This window comes from Zophobas morio, unplaced genomic scaffold, assembly GCF_036711695.1.
Source record: "Zophobas morio isolate AGI-343-1 ecotype UQ-CSIRO unplaced genomic scaffold, CSIRO_AGI_Zmor_V1 ptg000040l, whole genome shotgun sequence".
Lineage (NCBI taxonomy): Eukaryota > Metazoa > Arthropoda > Insecta > Coleoptera > Tenebrionidae > Zophobas > Zophobas morio.
In genome coordinates this window covers 3,618,655-3,645,129 of record NW_026972145.1, presented here as the reverse complement: position 1 = coordinate 3,645,129, position 26,475 = coordinate 3,618,655, and the positions used below count along the sequence as shown (strand labels likewise).

At 32.6% G+C, this 26,475-nt stretch overlaps 1 protein-coding gene across 9 annotated transcripts in view; it reads right to left on the bottom strand.

Annotated features, from left to right (window-relative positions):
• Rbp (RIM-binding protein) overlaps positions 1–23,679 on the bottom strand; it is a 76,606-nt gene extending 52,927 nt beyond the window's left edge. For 7 of the 9 annotated variants that reach the window (XM_064070893.1, XM_064070896.1, XM_064070901.1 and 4 more), the window contains exons 1-4: positions 23,599–23,679; positions 8,127–8,300; positions 7,884–8,077; positions 6,898–7,566 (exon numbers count right to left, since the gene is read on the bottom strand). In XM_064070893.1, coding sequence (XP_063926963.1) covers positions 6,898–7,566; positions 7,884–8,077; positions 8,127–8,293 — 1,030 coding nt within the window. In that variant the 5' untranslated portion in view covers positions 8,294–8,300; positions 23,599–23,679. Of the gene's footprint in view, positions 1–6,897; positions 7,567–7,883; positions 8,078–8,126; positions 8,301–23,140; positions 23,207–23,598 lie in introns of those variants that run through there. The other 2 variants (XM_064070900.1, XM_064070894.1) reach the window with 2 other exon arrangements.
• Between the last annotated feature and the right edge of the window lie 2,796 nt (positions 23,680–26,475).

Below are 26,475 nucleotides of genomic sequence, written 5' to 3'. Positions count from 1 at the left end.
TAGGGACGAGGACTTCGTGAGAAGTTGACTTACTACAAGAAGTACCTGCAGAAGACGCACGTAAACATTGTTGGATTTGTCGACCCTTCGAAGGAGCAGAGGACCAGGATTTTTATAAGAATCTCAATTATTAGGAATTTGGAATTCAAGGAGACGGCATAAGGGATTGACGTAGATGGGAGCTTGTCGAATGACTGAGTCGCGAGTAAAAGTACTTGCGGAAGCCGAAAACACACATTGTTGGTTTTCTGGACTTCGCGAACGAGTAAGAATCTCGATATATTTCGGGACATCAAAAATTTGGACTTCAAGGAGACGGCATAAAGTATTGGCGGATGCACGGGCTTCGTGAGTAGCTGACTTGTGACTAAAAGTACTTGCGGAACCCGAAACCACGCATCGTTGCCTTCCTGGACCACTGGAAGGGGCGTAGGACCAGGACTTTTATCAAATTTTTGATATTTTTAGGGATACAAGAATTTGGGTTTCTGGGAGACGGCATAAAGGGTGGGAGGTAATGGACACGTCGTGAGTAGTTGACCTGCGACTAAAGGTACTTGCGGAAGCCGAAAATATACATTGTTGGCTCATTCACAAGAACAGGGAAACACGATTTTAATAAAAATCTCGATATCTTTCGGGACACTAAAAATTTGTACTTCAGGGAGACGGCATAAGGGACGGGTGGGGGCGAGGGCTTCGTGAGAAGTTGACTTACTACAAGAAGTACCTGCGGAAGACGCACGTAAACATTGTTGGATTTGTGGACCCTTCGAAGGAACAGAGGACCAGGATTTTTATAAGAATCTCGATATATTTCGGGTCATTAGGAAGTTGGACTTCAAAGAGACGGCATAAGGAGTTGACCGAGATGGGAGCTTGCTGAGTGATTGACTCATGAGTAAAAGTACTTGCGGAAGCCGAAAACACACATTGTTGGTTTTCTGGACTTCACAAGTGAGAGGAAAACCAGATTTTTTATCGGGAACTTTTATATATTTTGGGTCATTAAAAATCTGGACTTCCGGGAGACGGCATAAGGGATTGACGGACGCGGCGGCTTGCTGAGTAGCCGACTCGTGATTAAAAGTACTTGCGGAAGGCAAAATACCCACTGTTACCCTCCTAAATCATTCGAAAGGGGGGCTAGGACCAGAATTTTAATAAGAATTTTGACGTTTTTTGGGACACAAGAACTTGGATTTCTGGGAAACGGCATAAAGACTGAGGACTTCGATAAAAAGTAGTTGTAGAAACCGAATATATACTTTATTGGTGTTGTGCACCATTCGAAGGAGTAGAGAAACAGGATTTTAATAAAAATCTCGATATTTTTTTTAGGGAGACGGCATAAGGGGTGGATGGAGCCCGGGACTTAATGGGTGGCTGGCTTAAGACTAAAAGTACTTGTCGAAGCCCGACATAAACATCGTTGGCTTTCTGGACCACTCATTGGAGCGGAGGACCAGGATTTTAATAAAAATATGGATACATTTCGGGACACTAAGAATTGGGACTTCAGGGAGACGGCATAAGCAGTGGCCGGTAGTTGGGACTTAATGAGTGGCTGACTTAAGACTAGAATTACTTGTGGAAGCCCGACATATACATTGTTGGGTTTTTGGACCAGTCGAAGAAGCGGAGGACCAGAATTTTAATAAGAATTTTGACATTTTTCGGGACACAAGAATTTGGATTTCTGGGAAACGACTTAAAGCGTAGACTTCGATAAAAAGTACTTGTAGAAACCGAAAATATACATTGTTGGTTTTGCGGACCATTCGAAGGAGTAGAGAAACAGGATTTTAATAAGAATCTCGATATATTTTAAATCACAGAATTTACCAAGAATTTGGACTTTAGGGAGATGGCATAAGGGGTGGATGGGGCCCGGGACTTAATGGGTGGCTGACTTACGACTACAAGTACTTGTGGAAGCCCGACATAAACATCGTTCGCTTTCTAGACCACTCGAAGGAGCGGAGGACCAGGATTTTAATAAAAATATGGATACATTTCGGGACTCTAAGAATTGGGACTTCAGGGAGACGGCATAAGCGGTGGCCGGTAGTTGGGACTTAATGAGTGGCTGACGTACGACTAGAATTACTTGTAGAAGCCCGACATATGCATTGTTGGGTTTTTGGACCAGTCGAAAAAGCGGAGGACCAGAATTTTAACAAGAATTTTGACATTTTTCGGGACACAAGAATTTGGATTTGTGGGAAACGACATAAAGCGTAGACTTCGATAAAAGTACTTGTAGAAACCGAAAATATACATTGTTGGTTATGCGGACCATTCGAAGGAGTAGAGACAGGATTTTAATAAGAATCTCGATATATTTCAAATCACAGAATTTACCAAGAATTTGGACTTTAGGGAGACGGCATAAGGGGTGGATGAAGGCCGAGACTTAATGGGTGGCTGACTTACGACTAGAAGTACTTGTGGAAGCCCGACATAAGCATCGTTGGCTTTGTGGACCCTTGGAAGGAGCAGAGGACCAGGATTTTAATAAAAATATGGATACATTTCGGAACACTAAGAATTGGGACTTCAGGGAGACGGCATAAGCGGTGGCCGGTAGTTGGGACTTAATGAATGGCTGACGTACGACTAGAATTACTTGTAGAAACCCGACATATACATTGTTGGGTTTTTGGACCAGTCGAAAAAGCGGAGGACCAGAATTTTAACAAGAATTTTGACATTTTTCGGGACACAAGAATTTGGATTTCTGGGAAACGACATAAAGCGTAGACTTCGATAAAGAGTACTTGTAGAAACCGAAAATATACATTGTTGGTTTTGCGGACCATTCGAAGGAGTAGAGAAACAGGATTTTAATAAGAATCTCGATATATTTCAAATCACAGAATTTACCAAGAATTTGGACTTTAGGGAGACGGCATAAGGGGTGGATGGAGCCCGAGACTTAATGGGTGGCTGACTTACGACTAAAAGTACTTGTGGAAGCCCGACATAAACATCGTTGTCTTTGTGGACCATTGGAAGGAGCGGAGGACCAGGATTTTAATAAAAATATGGATACATTTCGGGACATTAAGAATTGGGACTTCAGGGAGACGGCATAAGAGGTGGCCCGTGGTTGGGACTTAATGAGTGGCTGACGTACGACTAGAATTACTTGTAGAAGCCCGGCATATACATTGTTGGGTTTTTGGACCAGTCGAAAAAGCGGAGGACCAGAATTTTAACAAGAATTTTGACATTTTTCGGGACACAAGAATTTGGATTTCTGGGAAACGACATAAAGCGTAGACTTCGATAAAAAGTACTTGTAGAAACCGAAAATATACATTGTTGGTTTTGCGGACCATTCGAAGGAGTAGAGAAACAGGATTTTAATAAGAATCTCGATATATTTTAAATCACAGAATTTACCAAGAATTTGGACTTTAGGGAGACGGCATAAGGGGTGGATGGGGCCCGGGACTTAATGGGTGGCTGACTTACGACTACAAGTACTTGTGGAAGCCCGACATAAACATCGTTCGCTTTCTAGACCACTCGAAGGAGCGGAGGACCAGTATTTTAATAAAAATATGGATACATTTCGGGACTCTAAGAATTGGGACTTCAGGGAGACGGCATAAGCGGTGGCCGGTGGTTGGGACTTAATGAGTGGCTGACGTACGACTAGAATTACTTGTAGAAGCCCGGCATATACATTGTTGGGTTTTTGGACCAGTCGAAGAAGCGGACGACCAGAATTTTAATAAGAATTTTGACATTTTTCGGGACACAAGAATTTGGATTTCTGGGAAACGACATAAAGGGTGGACTTCGATAAAAAGTAGTTGTAGAAACCGAAAATATACATTATTGGTTTTGCGGACCATTCGAAGGAGTAGAGAAACAGGATTTTAATAAGAATCTCGATATATTTCAAATCACAGAATTTACCAAGAATTTGGACTTTAGGGAGACGGCATAAGGGGTGGATGGAGCCCGAGACTTAATGGGTGGCTGACTTACGACTAGAAGTACTTGTGGAGGCCCGACATAAACATCGTTGTCTTTGTGGACCATTGGAAGGAGCGGAGGACCAGGATTTTAATAAAAATATGGATACATTTCGGGACATTAAGAATTGGGACTTCAGGGAGACGGCATAAGAGGTGGCCCGTGGTTGGGACTTAATGAGTGGCTGACGTACGACTAGAATTACTTGTAGAAGCCCGACATATGCATTGTTGGGTTTTTGGACCAGTCGAAAAAGCGGAGGACCAGAATTTTAACAAGAATTTTGACATTTTTCGGGACACAAGAATTTGGATTTCTGGGAAACGACATAAAGCGTAGACTTCGATAAAGAGTACTTGTAGAAACCGAAAATATACATTGTTGGTTTTGTGCACCATTCGAACGAGTTGAGAAACAGGATTTTAATAAGAATCTCGATATATTTCGAAACACTAAGAATTTACTAAGAATTTGGACTTTAGGGAGACGGCATAAGAGGTGGATGGGGCCCGGGACTTAATGGGTGGCTGGCTTACGGCTAGAAGTACTTGTAGAAGCCCGACATAAACATCGTTCGCTTTCTGGACCACTCAATGGAGCGAAGGACCAGGATTTTAATAAAAATTGGAAACATTTTGGGGACACTAAGAATTGGGACTTCAGGGAGACGGCATAAGCAGTGGCCGGTAGTTGGGACTTAATGAGTGGCTGACTTAGGACTAGAATTACTTGTGGAAGCCCGACATAGACATTGTTGGGTTTTTGTACCACTGGAAGAAGCGGAGGACCAGAATTTTAATAAGAATTTTGACATTTTTCGGGACACAGAATTTGGATTTCTGGGAAACGACATAAAGGGTGGACTTCGATAAAAAGTACTTGTAGAAACCGAAAATATACATTGTGCATTTTGTGGACCATTCGAACGAGTAGAGAAACAGGATTTTAATAAGAATCTCGATATATCTCGAAACACTAAGAATTTACTAAGAATTTGGACTTTAGGGAGATGGCATAAGAGGTGGATGGGGCCCGGGACTTAATGGGTGGCTGGCTTACGACTAGAAGTACTTGTAGAAGCCCGACATAAACATCGTTGGCTTTCTGGACCACTCAATGGAGCGAAGGACCAGGATTTTAATAAAAATTGGATACATTTCGGGACACTAAGAATTGGGACTTCAGGGAGACGGCATAAGCAGTGGCCGGTAGTTGGGGCTTAATGAGTGGCTGACTTAGGACTAGAATTACTTGTGGAAGCCCGACATAGACATTGTTGGGTTTTTGGACCAGTCGAAGAAGCGGAGGACCAGAATTTTAATAAGAATTTTGACATTTTTCGGGACACAAGAATTTGGATTTCTGGGAAACGACATAAAGGGTGGACTTCGAAAAAAAGTACTTGTAGAAACCGAAAATATACATTGTTGGTTTTGCGGACCATTCGAAGGAGTAGAGAAACAGGATTTTAATAAGAATCTCGATATATTTCAAATCACAGAATTTACCAAGAATTTGGACTTTAGGGAGACGGCATAAGTGGTGGATGGAGCTCGAGACTTAATGGGTGGCTGACTTACGACTAGAAGTACTTGTGGAAGCCCGACATAAACATCGTTGGCTTTGTGGACCACTGGAAAAAGCGGAGGACCAGGATTTTAATAAAAATATGGATACATTTCGGGACACTAAGAATTGGGACTTCAGGGAGACGGCATAAGCGGTGGCCGGTAGTTGGGACTTAATGAGTGGCTGACGTACGACTAGAATTACTTGTAGAAGCCCGACATATACATTGTTGGGTTTTTGGACCAGTCGAAGAAGCGGAGGACCAGAATTTTAATAAGAATTTTGACATTTTTCGGGACACAAGAATTTGGATTTCTGGGAAACGACATAAAGCGTAGACTTCGATAAAGAGTACTTGTAGAAACCGAAAATATACATTGTTGGTTTTGTGCACCATTCGAACGAGTTGAGAAACAGGATTTTAATAAGAATCTCGATATATTTCGAAACACTAAGAATTTACTAAGAATTTGGACTTTAGGGAGACGGCATAAGGGGTGGATGGGGCCCGGGACTTAATGGGTGGCTGACTTACGACTAGAAGTACTTGTGGAAGCCCGACATAAACATCGTTCGCTTTCTAGACCACTCGAAGGAGCGGAGGACCAGGATTTTAATAAAAATATGGATACATTTCGGGACACTAAGAATTGGGACTTCAGGGAGACGGCATAAGCGGTGGCCGGTAGTTGGGACTTAATGAGTGGCTGACTTTGGACTAGAATTACTTGTGGAAGCCCGACATAGACATTGTTGGGTTTTTGGACCACTGGAAGAAGCGGAGGACCAGAATTTTAATAAGAATTTTGACATTTTTCGAGACACAAGAATTTGGATTTCTGGGAAACGACATAAAGGGTGGACTTTGATAAAAAGTACTTGTAGAAACCGAAAATATACATTGTGGATTTTGTGGACCATTCGAACGAGTAGAGAAACAGGATTTTAATAAGAATCTCGATATATTTCGAAACACTAAGAATTTACTAAGAATTTGGACTTTAGGGAGACGGCATAAGAGGTGGATGGGGCCCGGGACTTAATGGGTGGCTGACTTACGACTAGAAGTACTTGTGGAAGCCCGACATAAACATCGTTGGCTTTCTGGACCACTCAATGGAGCGGAGGACCAGGATTTTAATAAAAATTGGATACATTTCGGGACACTAAGAATTGGGACTTCAGGGAGACGGCATAAGCGGTGGCCGGTGGTTGGGACTTAATGAGTGGCTGACTTTTTAATAAGAAGTTCAATATTTTTCGGGACACAAGAATTTGGACTTCAGGGAGACGGCATAAGGAGCAGACAGGGGTGACGCGGCTTTCGTGGTTGCTCACCTAGGTCGACTTCGTCCAGCGGCTTCAGCTTGATGGACATGGGCCCCGTGAGAGACAGACTGTTGAACTGTGAGCTCAGCGGGTTCGAAAACGTCACATTGTTCGTGAAGGTAGTGGTGACCGGGTTGTAGGGTAGACTGAACTGCGTCAGCGTGTTCGTGACGGCGTTGGTGAACGTGGGGTTGTTGAAGGAGGTATTCAAAGCGCTGGGGTTGTTGGAGACCAACGCATTGCTGAAGGTGGTGTTGGAGATGTTGCTGGTGGCGTAGGTGGAAGGGACGATGGAGGTACCCAGCGCCGTCGAGACCAACGACGGGCCCATGACGTTCCCGCCCATCGACGTGGCCAGGTTCTGGTGGGTGAGGGCGCCCCCGAGCACCGAGCTCTGTCCTAAACTGGAGCTGATGCCGTGGTGGGTCATGGTCGTGCCCATCATGGGCTTGTTGGCGTAGGTGTGGTGCAGGGTGTTGTATTGCGAGGTGGGGTTGTAGCTGACGGGGTTGGACATGTAGGGCGAGATGTTGGTGGTGGCGGATTGGTTATAGTTGTGGCCGAGGGAGGTCGAGGTGGGGTATATGCTGGGGGTGGTGTGGGACATGGTGATGGGGGAGAGAGGGGGGCTGCACTCGCCCAAGGCGTGGCTGCTGGCGCTAGTCGCCAGACCGGCCCCTGAAACAAACGAGCGAAGTAAAAACGGAAGTCCCGACGTTAGGACTTCGGTAGTCTAGACTGGAACTACGAAGCTGGCTAGTCTACGGCTTGCACAACTCATACAGTTCGTATAAAAAGTCAAACAAAACTCAAATAAGTACTAGGGGAAAAATCAGGCAAATCGTACCTGCCGGGTTACACTTTTTATTCGGACTGCACCGCCACGCCAGCACGGCGACCCGTGGCGAGCTTCGCTCGCGCTCCGGTACTCGCTGCGCTGACCGGGCGGTCGAACAGTGACCCACCAACAACGAAAACCCATCTACTTGACTTACCCAGCGTAGTGGATCGACTATGGTCTAACTCAGCTAATATTCGATTATCTTGCTCTATTTTAGCCATAATTCTCTCTATTTCAGTACCTTTATTGCCCCAGCTTTGGCCGGTGCTTGAAAGTGGGCCGCTGGTGCCGCTCCCCACCGTCCTGCCCCTCTGTGATGCTGCCAGTTCTAATTGCAGTTCTTCGCATCTGTCGGACGACAATAAGAGCGCGTTCAAAAACCCTCACAACTCATTACCTGACCGTTTCTAGAGCTACTTTCTTTTCTAATTCTCTAACCCTAGATTGTCTGGCCTCTAGCGTTTCTGGTCCGCAGCCGCGTAAGGCCGCTAAGGCTTCGGAATGCTGACGTTCGAGCTCGGACCTTCGGGCCTCTGCGGCCCGCAGTTGCATTTCCAGATCCATCTAGACCCTGCAAGACAGGATGAATTGGAGAAATTAGACCGAATTGATTGAGACAAAACTTCCCTAGCCCTTAAAACCCCATAAATCCCCTTCTTTGTAGAGATATAAAATTTGGTTTTGCGATTTTTGTTTTTTATACAGTAAAAATCGAAAATCGAAAAAATTTTCCAGAAAGTCAAAAAATCGAGAACTCCAAAATCAAAAAATCGAAAAACTGAAAATGAAGAGAAATCAAAAAGTAAAAGAATTGAAAGGTCTAAAAACTCGAGAATTTAAAAATTAAGAAATCGAAAATTTGAAAAACAAAAATCAAAAAGTTAAATCGAGATTTCGAAAAATCCAAGAAACGAAAAATAGGACATTCTAATACTGAAAAATCGAACATTCCAAATTTCGAATATTGGAAACTTCAAAAATCGAAGGTTCGAAAAATCGAAAAAATAAAAAAATCTTCCAGAAAGTCAAAAATTCGAAAAACCGAAAAATCAATAAAAATTAAAAATCGAAAATTGAAAATTGTGGAAATCGAAAAGTATAAAAGTTGAAAAGTCTAAAAAGTCAAAAATTTTTAAACTGAGGAATCGAAAATTCGAAAAATCAAAAATCGAAAAGTAGAAAGGTCGAAAATCGAAAACTCAACAAACCGATAATTCGAAAATCGAAAAATCCAAGAAACGAAATATAGAAAAACTGGAATTAAAATATTGAAAATGCGAACACCAAAAAATCGAAAATTCCAAATTTCGAAAAGTGAAAACTTGAAAATTTGGAAGTTGAGTAATCGAAAATTCGAAAAATCAAAAATCGAAAACTCAACAAATCAAAATATTGAAAAATAAAAAAGACACGAAATACAGAAAAAACGAAATATCTAAAGTCGAGTTTAATCGAAAATTCTAAAATGGAAAAATCAAGAATCTGAAATTAAAAAAATTGAAAATGGGAATACCGAAAAAACGAAAATTCCAAATTTCGAATATTGAAAACCTGAAAAATCGAAAATTCGAAAAATCCAAAGTCAAAAAATCTTAAATTCGATGAATCACAAGTTCAAAAAAACAAAAATTCGAAAAATCAGAAATCTAAAAACCACAAAGTAGAAATATTGAAAATTCGAGTATCGAAAATCGAAAACCAAAAAAACTGGAAAAGCGAAAAACTAATCCAAAATTAAAAAAGTCAAAACTGAAAATTCGAGGAATTGAAAATATGAAAAACCAGGAAATATGTATTGAAAAATCGTAAAGTTGAAAAATGGGAAAATTGAAAAATCAAGGAATTGAAATTAAAAACTTTTGAAAACTAAAATTTCGAAAAATCGAAAATTCCAGATAAAAATTCTAAAAATCAGAAAGTCGAAGAATTGAAAAGCTGAGAAATGAAAAAGCGAAAAGTAAAAAAATTGTAAAATCGAAATACTGAATAATGGAAAAATTGAAAATCGAAAAGTAAGAAAATTCGAAAATCCAAATGTAAAAAAATTAAAAAGTTTAAAAACTGAAGAAAATTGAAAAATCAGACTTTAAAAAAGTCAAAAACCAACAATTTTGAAAAATCGAAAATTTGAAAATTATAAAAATTATTGAAAGTACACAAATTGCAAATTCGAAAACTGAAAAATCGGAAAGTCAAAAATTGGATAAATTGAAAAATCGAGAAATTCAAATTGAAAAAATTGAAAATTGTAACATCGAAAAATCGAGAAATGATAAAGCGAAAAATTAAAAAAATGAAAAATCGAAAAGTAAAAATTTAAAAATCGAAAATTCTAAAAAAATCTTTATATCGGAAAACCAAAAAGTAAAAAAATTAGTCTAATAATGAAGAAAACGGAAAAATTGAAAAGTGGAAAATTAGAAACGTCAAAAACCGAAAATTTTAGAACTTTGAAAATTTGAAAATTCGCAGATATGCAGAATTAAGAAATCGGAAGGAAACAAATTCAAAAACCGGAAAGTCAAAAATGGAAAAACTGAAAAATCGAAAAAATGAAATTTAAAATATCGAAAATTAAAATTTTGGAAAATCGAAAATTCGAGATATAAATAAAAAAATTCCACAAATCAAAAATTCTAAAAATCAAAAATTGAAAAAACGTAAATTTAAAAATCGAGAAATGAAAAAGCGAATAATAAATTGAAAATTTTGAAAACCGAAAAGTATAGCAATTGAAGTCTAAAAACTCAAAAATTTTAAAATTGAGCAATCGAACATTCGAAAAATCAAAAACCGAAAAGTAGAGAGATCGAAAATCAAAAACTCAACAAATCAGAAAATAGAAAAGTAAGAGTTGAAAATCCGAAAATCGAAAACTGAAAATTCGAAAATCCCGAAATCAAAAATCAACATTTAGAAAATCAAGATTTCGAAAAATCGAAATATTGAAGACACGAAATATAGAAAAAAAGAAATATCGAAAGTCGATTTTAATCGAAAATTCAAAAATGGAAAAATCGAGGAACTGAAATTAAAAAAATTGAAAATGGGAATACCGTAAAAACGAAAATTCCAATTTTCGAAAATCGAAAACCTGAAAAATCGAAAATTCGAAAAATCCAAAGTCCAAAAATCTTAATTTCGATAAATATCAAGTTCAAAAAAACGAAAAATCTAGAAACCACAAAGTAGAAATATTGAAAATTCGAATAACGAAAAGCGAAACCTCGAGAAATGGAAAAATCGAGAACCAAAAAAACTGGAAAAGCGAAAAACTAAAGAATGGAAAAACTGAAAATCCAAAACTAAAAAAGTCAAAATTCGAGGAATTTAAAATATGAAAAACCAGGTAATGGAAAAGGAAACAAATTCAAAATTCGAATATGTATTGAGAAACCGTAAAGTTGAAAAATGGGAAAATTGAAAAATCAAGGAATTGAAATTAAAAACTTTTGAAAACTAAAATTTCGTAAAATCGAAAATTCCAGATAAAAATTCTAAAAATCAGAAAGCCGAAGAATTGAAAAACTGAGAAATGAAAAAGCGAAAAGTAAAAATATTGTAAAATCGAAAAACTGAAAAATGGAAACATTGAAAATCGAAAAGTAAGAAAATTCGAAAAATCAAAAAAATTAAAAAGTCAAAAAATCGGATTTTAAAAAAGTCAAAAACCAAAAATTTTGAAAAATCGAAAATTTAAAAATTATAAAAATTATTGAAAAAATGAGAAATCGAAGAGGACACAAATTGAAAATTCCAAAAATTGAAAAATCGAGAAATTCAAATTGAAAAATTGAAAATTGGAACATCGAAAAATCGAGAAATGAAAAAGCGAAAAATAAAAAAACTGAAAAATCGAAAAATAGAAAAATGTAAAAATTTAAAAATAGAAGATTGTAAAAAAATCTTTATATCGAAAAACCAAAAAGTAAAAAAATTGGTCTAGTACTGAAGAAAATGGAAAAATTGAAAAGTGAAAAATTAGAAACGTCAAAAACCGAAAATTTTGGAAAATTGAAAATTTGAAAATTCGCAGATATGAAGAATTAAGGAATCGAAAGGAAACAAATTCGAAAACCGAAAACACAAAAATCAAAAATTCAAAAAATGGAAAAACTGAAAAACCGAGGAATTGAAATCTAGAATATCGAATAATTGAAAATTAAAATTTTGAAAAATCGACAATTCGAGATGTAAAACAAAAATTCCACAAATGAAAAATTTGAAAAATCAAAAATTGAAAAAACGAACATTTAAAAATCGACAAATGAAAAAGTAAATAATAAAAAAAACTGAAAAATCAAAAAATTGAACGGAAAAATTGAAAGAAAAAATAAAAATTATCAAAATTGAAAAATTTTTAATAAAGAAAAAGTTGAAAATTCGAAGGATTGAAATGAAAAATCGAGAAGTCGAAAAGGAAACAAATTCAAAATTCGAATATTGAAAATTCAAAAAGTCGAAAAATGGAAAATTGCAAATCTGAAAAATCGAAAATCGAAAAATCGAATTCATGAAACAAATATTTAAAAAATTGAAAATTCTAAAAATCAAAAAGTCGAAAGATTGAAAAACTGAGAAGGGAGAAAACGAAAAGTAAAAAATTAAAAATCGAAAACTGAAGAACCGAAAAGCCAAAAAATGGAAAAATTGAAAAGTCTAGAAATTAAAATTTAAAAAAATGAATATTAGCATTTTGAAAAATCGAAAATTCCAAATTTCGAAAATGGAAATTTGAAAAATCAAATATTCGAAACATAAATTTGATTCATGAAATTTTTGCATGACAAATATTCGAAATGTCAAAAATTGTTAAAAAAAAAATTTCAAAAATCGGAAAGTCGAAGACTTGAAAAACTGAAGAATGGGAAAATTGAAAAACAAAAAGTAACCTTAAAAAAATCAAAATATGGAAATTTCTAAAAGAAAATAATTATAAAAGTTAAAAACTGAATAAATGAAGACATTGAAAACTAAAGTCAAAAATCGAAAATTTGAAAATTCAAAGGATTGAAAAAATGCGAAATCGAAAAGGAAACAAACTGAAAAGTCAAAAAATCAAAAAATCTAGAAATTAAAAATTAAAGAAATGAAAGTTAGCATTTTGAAAAATCGAAAATTCCAAATTTCGAAAATTGGAAATTTGAAAAATCGAAAATTCGAGATATAAATCAAAAATTCCATGAATGAAATATCCGAAAAGTCAAAAATTGTTAAAAAGAGAATGGGAAAATCGAAAATCAAAAAGTAATCTTAAAAAAAATCTTAATATCGGAAATTCCAAAAGAAAATAATAATTACAAAGGTTAAAATAAAAACTGAATAAATGGAAAAATTGAAAATTAAAAAGTCAAAAACCGAAAATTTCGAAAAATCGAAAATTTGAAAATTCGAAAACTGAAAAATCGCGAGGTCGAAAAATGAAAAAATTATAAAATCTAGAAACTGAAATTTCAAAAAAATCAAAACTAGAGTTTTGAAAAATCGGAAAATCCAAATTTCGAAGATTGGAAATTTGAAAAATCGAAAATTCGAGGTATAAATCAAAAATTCCATGAATTCGAAAAGTCAAAAATTGAAAAAAACAAAAATTCGAAAGTCAAAGAATTAAAAAATAGAGAAATGAAAATGTGAAAAATCGAACAACTGAAGAATGGAAAAAATAAAAATCGAAAAATCAAAAAATTGGAATATCGAAAAACTGAAGAATGGAAAAATTGAAAAATCGAAATTTCGAAAAATGGAAGGTAAAACACTGAAAATTCGAGAAACGAAAATCCAAAGCTCAAGAAATCAAAAAATCGAAAAGTAAAAAAAAAATAAGAAATCGAAAACCTGAAGAAGGAAAAAACTGAAAATCAAAATCTAAAAAAATTGAAAAATCGAAAATGGAAATTAAAAATCTAAAAACTGAAGAATCGAAAAACTAAAAACCTAAAATTTGAAAAGTCAAAAATGTAAAATGTAGAAAAATCGAAAATTTGAATATTCGAAGAATTGAAAAGTCGAGAAATTGAAAAGTAAAAAAATTGCAAAAATTGAAAATCTCCAGAATGTAAAAACTGAAAAATTAAAAATTCGAAAATCGAGAATTCGAAAAATCGAAAATTCAAAACATCGAAAAATCAAAAATAAAAAACTAAAATTCGAAAAATCGGAAAGTCAAAAAATTGAAAAATCGAAAAATTTAAAAGCGGAAAGTAAAAAACTGAAAAATCGAACAACTGCAGAATGGGAAAATTGAAAATCGAAAAATAAAAAAATTGAAGAATGGAAAATTTAAAATTCGAGGAACCGAAAAGTAGAAAAAAAAAAGTCTAAAAACTGAAAAAAGTAAAAAATTGAGAACTCTAAAATTCGGAAAGTAGGAACATTGAAAATTCGAATGAAAATTCGAGAAATCAAAAAATTTAAAAGCAAAAAAGAAAATTGAACAAAAATGAAAATTCGCTTATCGAAAAATGAACAAACAAATGGGAAATTCAAAAAATCGAAAATCGAGTGATCTAAAATTCGTAAAGTCGAACTAAAGAAAAACGAAAAAATCAGAGGACTAAGTTTTACAATTTAGAAAAATCTAGACCTCTCGGGTAAACCTTAACACAGATTCATAAACCACAAGTTCGGGAATATCTTATTTTATAAAGTTTGACAATAATTATTGGTCCATTAGTTTCGGAGATCATCTCTCTAATAAAAATCCGGACAGACGGCAGACAGACAGACAAACAGACGGAAACACAAAACCTACTTTTCATTCGCTCTAAAGCCCCGATTCCAGACTTCCTTAACCTACACTCGCAACAAAAAAAGAAAATTTACGCCCCCAAGAAGCCAGGAACCTCACATCCACAACAACCGCTTAATCAATTACCCGTCGGCCGGCCTGTGTACAACACGCCGGGTACATTAGCGGCGCTGCCAGATTTATCGCGCGTTAATTACTCGTAAATAATGTAAATATAGCTGGCGTGCAACACTTAATCACGTGTATATCGGGGAAATAATCGATGGAACATGTGTACGCATTGTTGCCAAATCTGGGCGAATTTTGCGCTCTATTAATAGACGCGACGGTCTTTTCGTTTCTTGTTTGGAATCGATACCTGTTTTGTATCAATTTGCGGAGATAAGAGTTATCTATTAACGGCGAAGTTGGGAGCCATCAAAGTTTTTAAGCGAAGCTTCACACTTTATAACTTTGTTGAAAGCTCGTTCGGGGGTGATGGCCAATATTTGCTTTTACGATAACGTAAAAATAACATTATGGGATTTGGGGCGGTTTTCGGTGGAGAGATTTTGGAAATGGATTCCGATTGTTGTTGAGGGTTTGTAGGGGGTGGTACGTAAGAGCATTTTTCGCAAAGGGTGGCGGAATATCGTATGTTAAAGTATATTGATTTGTGTTTTTTTTTGCCAAAGTTATAGCAATAATATAGGAATAATAAAAAAACTAATAAAGAACATAATCAAAGCTTCAAATCGACTCAAATACGTGAAGAGGGAATTAAAAAAATGCAAAAATGACGAAAATCAATAAGAATTTGCATTTATCTGAAAAAATTACGTTAATAAATAAAAAATAGAACCTGAACAGAACTTCAAAAGGAATCAAATAAATGAAATAATTGGAAAAAGAAAGAAACGTCGAGAAAATGTCACATTTTTCGTTCCATTGTGGTCAGTTTAGATTTCGGTCTGGTGGCAGCAGCATCGGAGCATTCGGAGCTCCGTTTCGGCTTAAAACTAGTACGTGTGGACGAATTTTTAATTTATTTTTAATTTGAGTTTACTTTATCCGAGTCTATAAAAAGGGAAAATTTGGATATTTGTATTTAAAATAGAAGAGCAAAAACTTCAAAAATAGTGTCTGGAAATTCAAAAAGTAAGCGAAAAAACGTAAGAACAGTACAAAATAATATCGAAAAAGAAAAATAAGAACCAGAAGAGACAATTTTGTATTCAAATTCAGAAAAATAGATAAATTGGACAGTTTTTCTAAAAAAAAATCTCTCCAGGTCCTGTGGGGATTAAAAAAATAGCAAAAATGATGAACATCAATAAGAATTTGCATTTATCTGAAAAAATTTCGTTAATAAATAAAAAATAGAACATAAACAGGACTTCGAAAAGGAGTCAAAAAGGAAAGGAAAAGAAAGAAACGTCGAGAAAAGGTCACATTTTTCGTTCCTTTGTGTTCAGTTTTGATTTCGGTCTAGTGGTAGCAACATCGGAGCATTAGAAACCCCGTTTCGGCTTAAAAGTACTACGTGTTCGCGAATTTTTAATTTAATTGTTAATAAATATTAGCGAAAATGTTTTGCGTTAGTGCTCTGAACACGAAGGAAAGTGGAGATTTTTCCAAAAAGGCTCGAAAACACGATAAGTCCAATTTGAGCTTACTTTATCCGAGTCTATAAAAGGGGAAAATTCGAATCTTCCTGTTTAAAATAGAAGAGCAAAAACTTCAAAAATACTGTCTGGAAATTCAAAAACAAGACGAAAAAACGTAAGAAGAGTACAAAATAATATCGAAAAAGAAAAATAAGAAACAGAAGCGACAATGCTGTATTCAAATTCAGAAAAATAGATAAATTGGACGGTTTTTCTAAAAAAAATCTCTCCAGGTCCAGTGGGGATTAAAAAAATAGCAAAAATATTATGAGAATCAACACAAATTTACTTTTGTCTGAAAAAATTAAGTAACAATAAAACATAATCAGAGTTTCAAAACGACTCAGATAAATGAAATAATGGAAAAATGAAAAAGAATAAAAGCGCAGAAGAATACGATAAAAACAGACAAATTTTTTCAATTTACAAGTTTAACTTTAAATAAATAAAAACACAAAGGAAAAGACAAACATTCAGGTAATTATGTTTAAAAAAAAAGCAAAAACTTCAAAATGGTATTTCTAAATCAAAAAGTCACGAAAGAAACCTAAGGACAGAAAAAAATTTGTAAAAAAAGACGATAAAATCGGGTTAAGAAGATTTTGTGTTAAAATTTAGAAAAAAAAATGGAAAAGAAACAGTCTAAAAAAATCACCAGGTCCAGTCCGAAAAATTTACTTTTTTCAAAAAAAGTTAATGAAACGATCAAAAATAACATAATCAGACTTCAAAAGGATAATATAATAAATGAAACAATAGAAAAATGAAAGAAAAATAAAGACGTAGAGAAAGATGAAAAAAGAAATACAGAAATAAAAGGACGAAAATTTTGGTCCTTATATATGAAAAAAAATAACAAAAACATCAAAAATATCATCTGGAAATACAAAAAGAACCAAAGAAACGTAAGAACAACAGAAAAAGATTATTGAAAAATAAAAAGGGATAAAAACGAGAAAAGACGATTTTGAATTTAGATACAGAACAAAATGGAATGGACTAGTTTTTCTAAAAAAAAAATTGCAAAAAGGATGAGAATCAACTCAAAATTACTTTTGTCTGAAAAAATTATGTAAATAAATAAAGAAAAAAATTAAAAAAAGAAAAATAAAAACGCAGAAGAATACAAAAATAAATCAAAAAATCACGAAAGAAACCCAAGGACAGAAAAAAAAATTGTAAGAAAAGACGATAAAATCGGGTTAAGAAGTTTTTGTGTTAAAATTTAGAAAAAAATGGAAAAGAAACAGTCTAAAAAAATCTCCAGGTCCAGTGCGAAAAATTTACTTTTTTCGAAAAAAGTTAATGAAACGATCAAAAATAAAACACAATCAGACTTAAAAAGACTCAAATAAATGAAATAATAGAAAAACGAAAGAAAAATAAAAACGTAGAGAAATATGAAAAAAAATACAGAAATAAATATAACCATAAAGAAAAGGACGAAAATTTTGGTCCTTACATATGAAAAAAAATATAACAAAAACATCAAAAATATCGTCTGGAAATACAAAAAGAACCAAAGAAACGTAAGAACAACAGAAAAAGATTATTGAAAAAGAAAAAGGGATAAAAACGAGAAAAGATGATTTTGAATTTAAGTTCAGAAAAAAATGAAATTGACTAGTTTAAAAAAAAATAGCAAAAAGGATGAGAATCAACTCAAAATTACTTTTGTCTGAAAAAATTATGTAAATAAATAAAGAAAAAAATTAAAAAAAGAAAAATAAAAACGCAGAAGAATACAAAAATAAATCAAAAAGTCACGAAAGAAACCCAAGGACAGAAAAAAAATTGTAAGAAAAGACGATAAAATCGGGTTAAGAAGTTTTTGTGTTAAAATTTAGAAAAAAAAAAAAAAATGGAAAAGAAACAGTCTCAAAAAATCTCCAGGTCCAGTGCGAAAAATTTACTTTTTTCGAAAAAAGTCAATGAAACGATCAAAAATAAAACATAATCAGACTTAAAAAGACTCAAATAAATGAAATAATAGAAAAACGAAAGAAAAATAAAAACGTAGAGAAATATGAAAAAAAAATACAGAAATAAAATAACCACAAAGAGAAGGACGAAAATTTTGGTCCTTATATATGAAAAAAAAAATAACAAAAACATCAAAAATATCGTCTGGAAATAAAAAAAAACCAAAGAAACGTAAGAACATCAGAAAAAGATTATTGAAAAATAAAAAGGGATAAAAACGAGAAAAGACGATTTTGAATTTAGATTCAGAACAAAATGGAATGGACTAGTTTTTCTAAAAAAAAAAAAATGCAAAAAGGATGAGAATCAACTCAAAATTACTTTTGTCTGAAAAAATTATGTAAATAAATAAAGAAAAAATTAAAAAAAGGAAAATAAAAACGCAGAAGAATACGAAAATAAATCAAAAAGTCACGAAAGAAACCCAAGGACAGAAAAAAAATTGTAAAAAAGACGATAAAATCGGGTTAAGAAGATTTTGTGTTAAAATTTAGAAAAAAAAAATGGAAAAGAAACAGTATAAAAAAATCTCCAGATCCAGTGCGAAAAATTTACTTTTTTCGAAAAAAGTTAATGAAACGATCAAAAATAACATAATCAGACTTCAAAAGGACTCAAATAAATGAAACAATAGAAAAATGAAAGAAAAATAAAGACGTAGAGAAATATGAAAAAAGAAATACAGAAATAAATATAACCACAAAGAAAAGGACGAAAATTTTGGTCCTTATATATGAAAAAAAAACAAAAATATCGTCTGGAAATACAAAAAGAACCAAAGAAACGTAAGAACAACAGAAAAAGATTATTGAAAAAGAAAAAGGGATAAAAACGAGAAAAGACGTTTTTGAATTTAGATTCAGAACAAAATGGAATGGGAAAGTTTTTCTAAAAAAAAATGCAAAAAGGATGAGAATCAACTCAAAATTACTTTTGTCTGAAAAAATTATGTAAATAAATAAATTAATTAATTAAAAAAAGGAAAATAAAAACGCAGAAGAATACGAAAATAAATCAAAAATCCACGAAAGAAACCCAAGGACAGAAAAAAATTTGTAAAAAAAAGACGATAAAATCGGGTTAAGAAGTTTTTGTGTTAAAATTTAGAAAAAAATGGAAAAGAAACAGTGTAAAAAAATTCCCAGATCCAGTGCGAAAAATTTACTTTTTTCGAAAAAAGTTAATGAAACGATCAAAAATAAAACATAATCAGACTTAAAAAGACTCAAATAAATGAAATAATAGAAAAACGAAAGAAAAATAAAAACGTAGAGAAATGTGAAGAAAAAAACAGAAATAAATATAACCACAAAGAAAAAGACGAAATTTTGGTCCTTATATATGAAAAAAAAAACAAAAAATCAAAAATATCGTTTGGAAGTACAAAAAGAACCAAAGGAACGTAAGAACAACAGAAAAAGATTATTGGAAAAGAAGAAAGAATAAAAACGAGAAAAGACGATTTTGTATTTAGATTCAGAACAAAATAGAATTACCAGTTTTTCTAAAAAAAAAAAAACAATAAAAAACAGCAAAAAGGATGAGAATCAACTCAAAATTACTTTTGTCTACAAAATTATGTAAATAAAGAATATAAAGAATAAAACATAATCAGGGCTTTAAAACGACTCAGGTAAATGAAAAAAAAAATAAAAACGCAGAAAAATACGAAAAAATCAGACAGATATAAAATTTCACTTTACAGGTTAGAACAAACTATAAATAAATAAAAACACAAAGGAAAAGACGAAGGTTCAGGTCATTGTATCACCAAAGAAACCTAAGGACAGAAAAAAATTGTAAAAAAAGAAGTTAAAATCGGATTAAGAAGATTTTGTGTCAAAATTTAGAAAAAAAATGGAAATAAAACAGTCTAAAAAAATCTCTAGGTCCAGTGGGAAAAAATTAGTAATAATAGAATTAACACAAATTTACTTGTTTCTAAAAAAAGAAAATGAAACAATTAAAAGTAAAACATAATCAGACTTCAAAAGGACTCAAATAAATGAAATGAGGGAAAAATGAAAGAGAAATAAGGATGCAGGAAAATTTGAAAAAAATTTAGAAAAAAATAGAAAGGGAACAGTTTTTCTTAAAAAGAAAACACAAAGAAAAATATGACTATTCAGGTTTTTGTGTTTGAAGGACAACAAAAATTGTAAAAAAAGATAAAACCATGATAAGAATATTATGTGTCAAAATTAAAAAAAAATAGAAATGAAATGAAAAAAGTAACCAAAGAAACGTAAGAACAACAGAAAATATGAATAATAAAAACGAGAAAAGACGATTTTGTATTCAGATTCAGAAAAACATGGAAATGGAACAGTTTTTCTAAAAAAAAGCAAAAATGATGACAAGCAACACAAATTTACTTTTGTCTGAAAAAATTAAAAAAATAGAAAATAAAACAATCATAGACGACTCGAATTAGTGAAATAAGAAAGAAACAGAAAAAAATTTAGAACAAAATTTAAATAAATAAAAGTCTAAGGAAAATAAAAAAAATCTGGTCATTGTGTTTGAAAAAGGAAAGCAAAAACATCAAAATGGCCTCTGGAAATACAAAAAGTCACTAAAGAAAAGCAATAACAAAAGAATTAAAAAAAAAACGACATAATCGATTTTGTATCCAAATTTAGAAAATAAAATGCAAATGAAACAGTTTTTCTAGAAAAAAAATCTCCGGATTCAGCAGGAATTAAAAAAAATACATATCAGGAATGATGAAGAATCAACACAAATTTACTTTTATCTGAAAAAATTAAATAAATAATTGAAAATTAAACATTAACGAAAATCCGGGTCTTCAAAAATAGTGTCTGGAAATACAAAAGAAAGCGAAAAAACGTAAAAAGAATAGAAAAACACTGAAAAAGGAAAAAATGGATATTGTATTGAACAGTTTAAAAAAAAATCCCCTGGTCCGGAGGAATAAAAAAAAGCAAAAATGCTGAGAATCAATACAAACTTGCTTTTACCTGAAAGGATTATGTAAAAATATTAGTCAATTAAATGAAATAACGAAAAAATGAAAGAAAAAGGAAGAACACAAAAGAATACGAAAGAAAAATAGAAACACAAATTTTTCAGTCCGACTTTGTATTCAAATTTAGAAAATAAAATGGAAATGAAACATTTTTTTTAGAAAAAAAGTCTTCCCGTTCAGCAGAAATAAAAAAATATCAAAAATGATGACGAATCATCATAAATTTATTTTTATCTGAAAAAATTAAATAGATAATTAACAAATAAAACATAATCAGACCTTCAAATCAACTCAAATAAGTGAAATAACGGAAAAATCGGAAAAATTCAAGAAAAAGGAAGACGCAGAAAAATGCGAAAGGAAAAGAGAGACACAAATTTTCAGTTTAAAAGTCAGAACCAAAGCTAAATAAATGAAAATACAAAAGAAAGAACGAAAAGTCAGGTCACTGTGTTTGAAAAAAAAAAGAAAAGCAAAAACATCAAAATTGCGTCTGGAAATACAAAAAGTCACTAAAGGAAGGTAAGAACAAAAAAATATTGAAAGAAAAAAACGATAAAGAAAAAACGATGTTGTAGCCAAATTTAGAAAATAAAATTAAACGGATTTTCCAAAAAAAAATATCTCCAGGTCCAGTGGGAATAAAAAATGTCAAAAATTACGAGAATCAATAAAAATTTGGCTCTATCCGAAAAAATTACGTAAATAAATAAAAAATAAAACAATCGTCAGGTCATTGAAGAACAGAAAAAAAATTTTAAAAATGATAATTAAAAAATGGAATCGAAACAATTTTTCAAAAAAAAAAATCCAGGTCTAGTTTGAATAAAAATTACGAAAATGATGAGAATCCACACAAATTTATTTTTGTCCAAAAATTAAATAATTAAAAACTAAAACATTCAAAGCTTCAAAATGAATCAAATAATTGCAATAAGGAAAAATGAAAGAAAAATAAGTACGAAGCAGAATGTGATAGAAAAAGGGACCTAAATCATCAATTTACAAGTTTGAACAAAATTTAATATGTAAAATCAGGGGAAAGACGAAAATTCAGACGAAAAAGGTCAAATTTTGAAAATATAATTTCGTTTTCTAATTTAAAAAAAGATGGAGAATTAAATAGATTTTCACAACCCAAGTAAGAAAACTAAACGAAAAATAAGAAAGAAAGAACACAGAAAACACAAAAGAGGAAGAAAAATGGAATTTTCAGTTCACAGCCAAAATGAAATTTAAAGAAATAAAAACACCAAGGAAAAGACGAACATTCAGCTTATTGATTTTGAAAAAGAAAACAGGAACAGAAGAAGATAGAATAGTAAAAATATAATTTTATTTTCAAATTTAGAAAATTCAGAATTAAACAGGTTTTCAAAAAAAAAATCAATAGGTACACGAAATTGAATCACAGCTTTAAAAAGTCAAAAATCATCAAAATGGCATCTGGAAATACAAAAAGTAGCTGACAAAGCTTGAAAAAAGATTATTTTGCTTTAAAATTTACGAAAAAAAAACGAGTTTTCAGAAAAGCTCTCCACGTCTACAGAAAAATTAAAAAAATATAATTTTGTTTTCAAATTTAGAAAATTGAGATTTAAAGAGATTTTCAAAAAAAAATCAATACACAAAATTGAATCACAGCTTTAAAAAGTGAAAAATCATCAAAATGGCATCTGGAAATACAAAAAGTGGCTGACAAAGCTTGAAACAAGATTATTTTGGTTTAAAATTTATAAAAAAAACGGAAAATTAGCTCTCCACGACTACAGAAAAATTAAAAAACTAGTAAATTCTCACCAAAATAAAACCCAGCGAACTCGAACACAGCCAACCCACCAATACCGCGTCCAGAAAACTGGAGCCCAAACCCCAAGAAAAACCCAGCCCTGGCCTCCAGCCAGCTGACTCCAACCCCCACCCACCCATATTTCGCAACCACCCAGAACCAAAAAATAAAATTAATCAACCCCGAATTTAATTTGCACGAACCCCTTCATAATCCTCGCCTCCCAGCGGAGCCATTTATATTTAACAAAACTCACCCCCGAGATTTTTCCACGTCGTCCCTTCTCGCACTAAAAATAACCCCATAAAAAATTCCATGCCCCGACTTCCCAAAAAACCACCCTCGGCCAACCTGGCCGCACACACGCTCGGACCCGTCTTCAGTCCGCCCCTGGAATATTAATAAGCCGACCATCCCTAATCACACATTTAAACCATCGTTGGCACAAAAATTCACACAACTCACTGTCACGCCACGGTATCGATTTTGGAATTTACGACTTTCGGAGGAATTTTGAAGAACGCAGTCGGGGCGCCAGCCCGGCCCTGAGTCCGGAGCGGCGCTGAGGCAAGCTGGGGCCCGGTTGGAGGTGGCCCGGATTTTCGAAAATCTCGCCGGAATTTGGAAATTTTGGGGAGGGGGTGCGGGCGGCCAACGGCGGGGCGTGCTGGGGGCGGCGGGGCGCAGGCTGGGGCGGCGGTGGGTGCGACTTACCCCGATTTGTATGATGTTTTTAGTGAAAATTTTAGGACGGAGACACTGAACTAGCTACAAATGGCGGCATCACTATATAGGTCACTATTGAATCAATCTGCGCGCGTCTTTCAATTGATTGGAGACCGGAGCGCCGTGACGTCAGGCATCTGCTGGGGACGGGCGGGGGCGGCGACATCTGGCGGCGGAGAGCGGGAAGGGATCTTTAAGGAGGCGATTTGTCATGTGGGCTGGGGGTGTTGGCAGGAATGCTGCCATAAATTTTCGAAGATGGGGTTTAAAACGAGTTGGGGTGGGTTTCGACTTTTTTTAGAATTGTTCAAATTAGACGTCAAAAGTGGAAGAAAATTTCATTATTTTTTGGAAATTTTCAAAATAAAATTTCCTGTATATTATAAATCGGGCTATATATTCCCAAAAAAGAAAAAAATAGTCAAATTTAATTTAAAAAAAAACTAAAAATACACAATTTTCGAAATTTTGTTTCGAACTGTCAAAAATCAAAGGAAAATCCTTTGTTGATTAGAAATTTTTCAAAAATGTGTTAAAAATTTAAGAGTTGCAATATTTTTTAATTTGTTAAAATTAAGATGATCGAGGAAAAAAGAAGTCTGTTTTTGAAAGAACTTTCAAAAAGTGAAAATAGCTCTTTTTCCAACAGACTTAAAAAACCGCAAAAAATTTTTCTAGAATCATCAATAACTTGTTTTTTTTTATTAAGCTCGTCGAAATCTACACCTCAGAATTTTTTGTGGATTTTCAGTAACTTTCAATAAAACTAAATTTTTGAAAATCAATCTAAAATGTTTGACTTTTCCCAAGCATTTTTGAAGATTATCAAAAGAAATTTCTGTATTGATTTCGATCTCCAGATGCTGTTTTCGGCTTTATTTTTTCAAAAATTCGTCGTGTTTCCAAAATCACCGAAAGAAATATGACAATATTTGAGATATTTTGAAAATTAGATTTTGAAACTGAATATTTCGAAAATCTTGATCTGGGACCACCAAGACCAAGTTTTTGGATTAAGTTTGTCGAAAACTACATCTCAGAATTTTTTGTAGATTTTCAGACAACTTCAACAAAAGCTCAATTTTTGCAAATCCATCTAAAATTTTTTACTTTTTCCAAGCACTTTCGAAGATTTCAAAAAAAATTCCTTTGTTGTTTAGAATTCCAGATAATGTTTTTGGCGTCATTATTTCGAATATTCTCACAACTTTTCCAAAATCACCAAAAGAAATTAGCAGTTTTTGTAATATTAAAAAATTTGATACGAAAATCAAATACATATTTTGAAAATTGTGTGTTTTTCGATTAAGCTCGTCGAGATCCCAGAATTTTTTGTGTATTTTTAGTCAACTTCAACAAAACCTCAATTTTTGAAAATCCATCAAAAATTTTTGACTTTTCCCAAGCACTTTCGAAGATTTAAAAAAAAATTCCTTTGTTGATTTAGAATTCCAGATAATGTTTTTGGCGTCATTATTTCGAATATTCTCACAACTTTTCCAAAATTACCAAAAGAAATTAACAGTTTTTGTAATATTAAAAAATTTGATACGAAAATCAAATACATATTTTGAAAATTGTGTGTTTTTCGATTAAGCTCGTCGAGATCCCAGAATTTTTTGTGGATTTTTAGTCAACTTCAACAAAAGCTCAATTTTTGGAAAATCCATATATTTTTTACTCTTCCCAAGCATCTTCGAAAATTACCGAAAGAGATTCCTTTGTTGATTTCGATTTCCAGATGTTTTTGGCTTCATTGTTTCCAAAAATTCCTACAAATTTTCCAAAATCACCGAAAGAAATTGGCAATTTTTGAGATATTAAAAACCTTATTTTGAAAATATTTCAAAAATTTTGTTTTTGGATTAAGTTCGTCTAAATCTATCTCTTAGAAATTTTTTGTGGATTTCTTGTCACAACTTGTAACAAAAGTTGAAGTTGTGAAAAACCCATAATGTTTTGTTAATGTTTCCCAAAATATATCTAAAATTACTTTTTTAGATTTGTTTAAAATAGACATAATCGAGAGAAAAAAGAATTTGTTTTGACAGAACTTCCAAAAAATCAACAATTAAAAAAAACAAAAAATTCAAAAAAATATTCTGTCACAAATTTTTAAAAATCTTGCATTAAATTTTCTGTATAACATAAATCAATTTACCACATTTAAAACTCATTTTTATGCCACATTTAAAAAAAATAAAATGACAAAAAACAATTTCCAAAAATCTCCCAAAAATTGGAAAAAGTTCCAAAATTTTTTTAATTTGTTTTGGAACACAAATCGATTTTGTAAATTTAAAAGTCACTTTTGTGGCACATTTCAAGCAAATAAAATAAAAAGCAAAAAAATAGTTTTCAAAAATGTTCTAAAAATTAATTTTCATTTTTTTTTTTAATTTTGTATAAACCAAAGATTAACGAAAAAAAAGGGGATTTCTTTTGACAGAATTTCCAGAAAGTCAAAACTGAGTTCTTTTTCTAACAGATTTAAAACAAAAATGTTAAAAATAGGTATTTTTTCAAATATTTTTAGAAATTTTCAAATTAATTTCCCCTATGATATAAATCGATTCTGTATTTTTAAGTCATTTTTGTGGCAGATTTAAAAAAAAATAAACAAAATGACTAAAAACAATGTTCAATATTGTTCTAAAAACTGAAAAAACGTTTCAACTTTTTTTAGATTTATAGAACAAGAAATAGAAATTTTTGATTAAATTTCCTAATACAAATTGAAATAAAATGGCAAAAAATTACATATTTTCAAAATGGTGTGAAAATAAGTTTGAGAATTTTTTTAAGATTTGTTAAAATTGAAAATGATCATATCAAAAAAAAGATCCGTTTTGATTGAATTTTCAA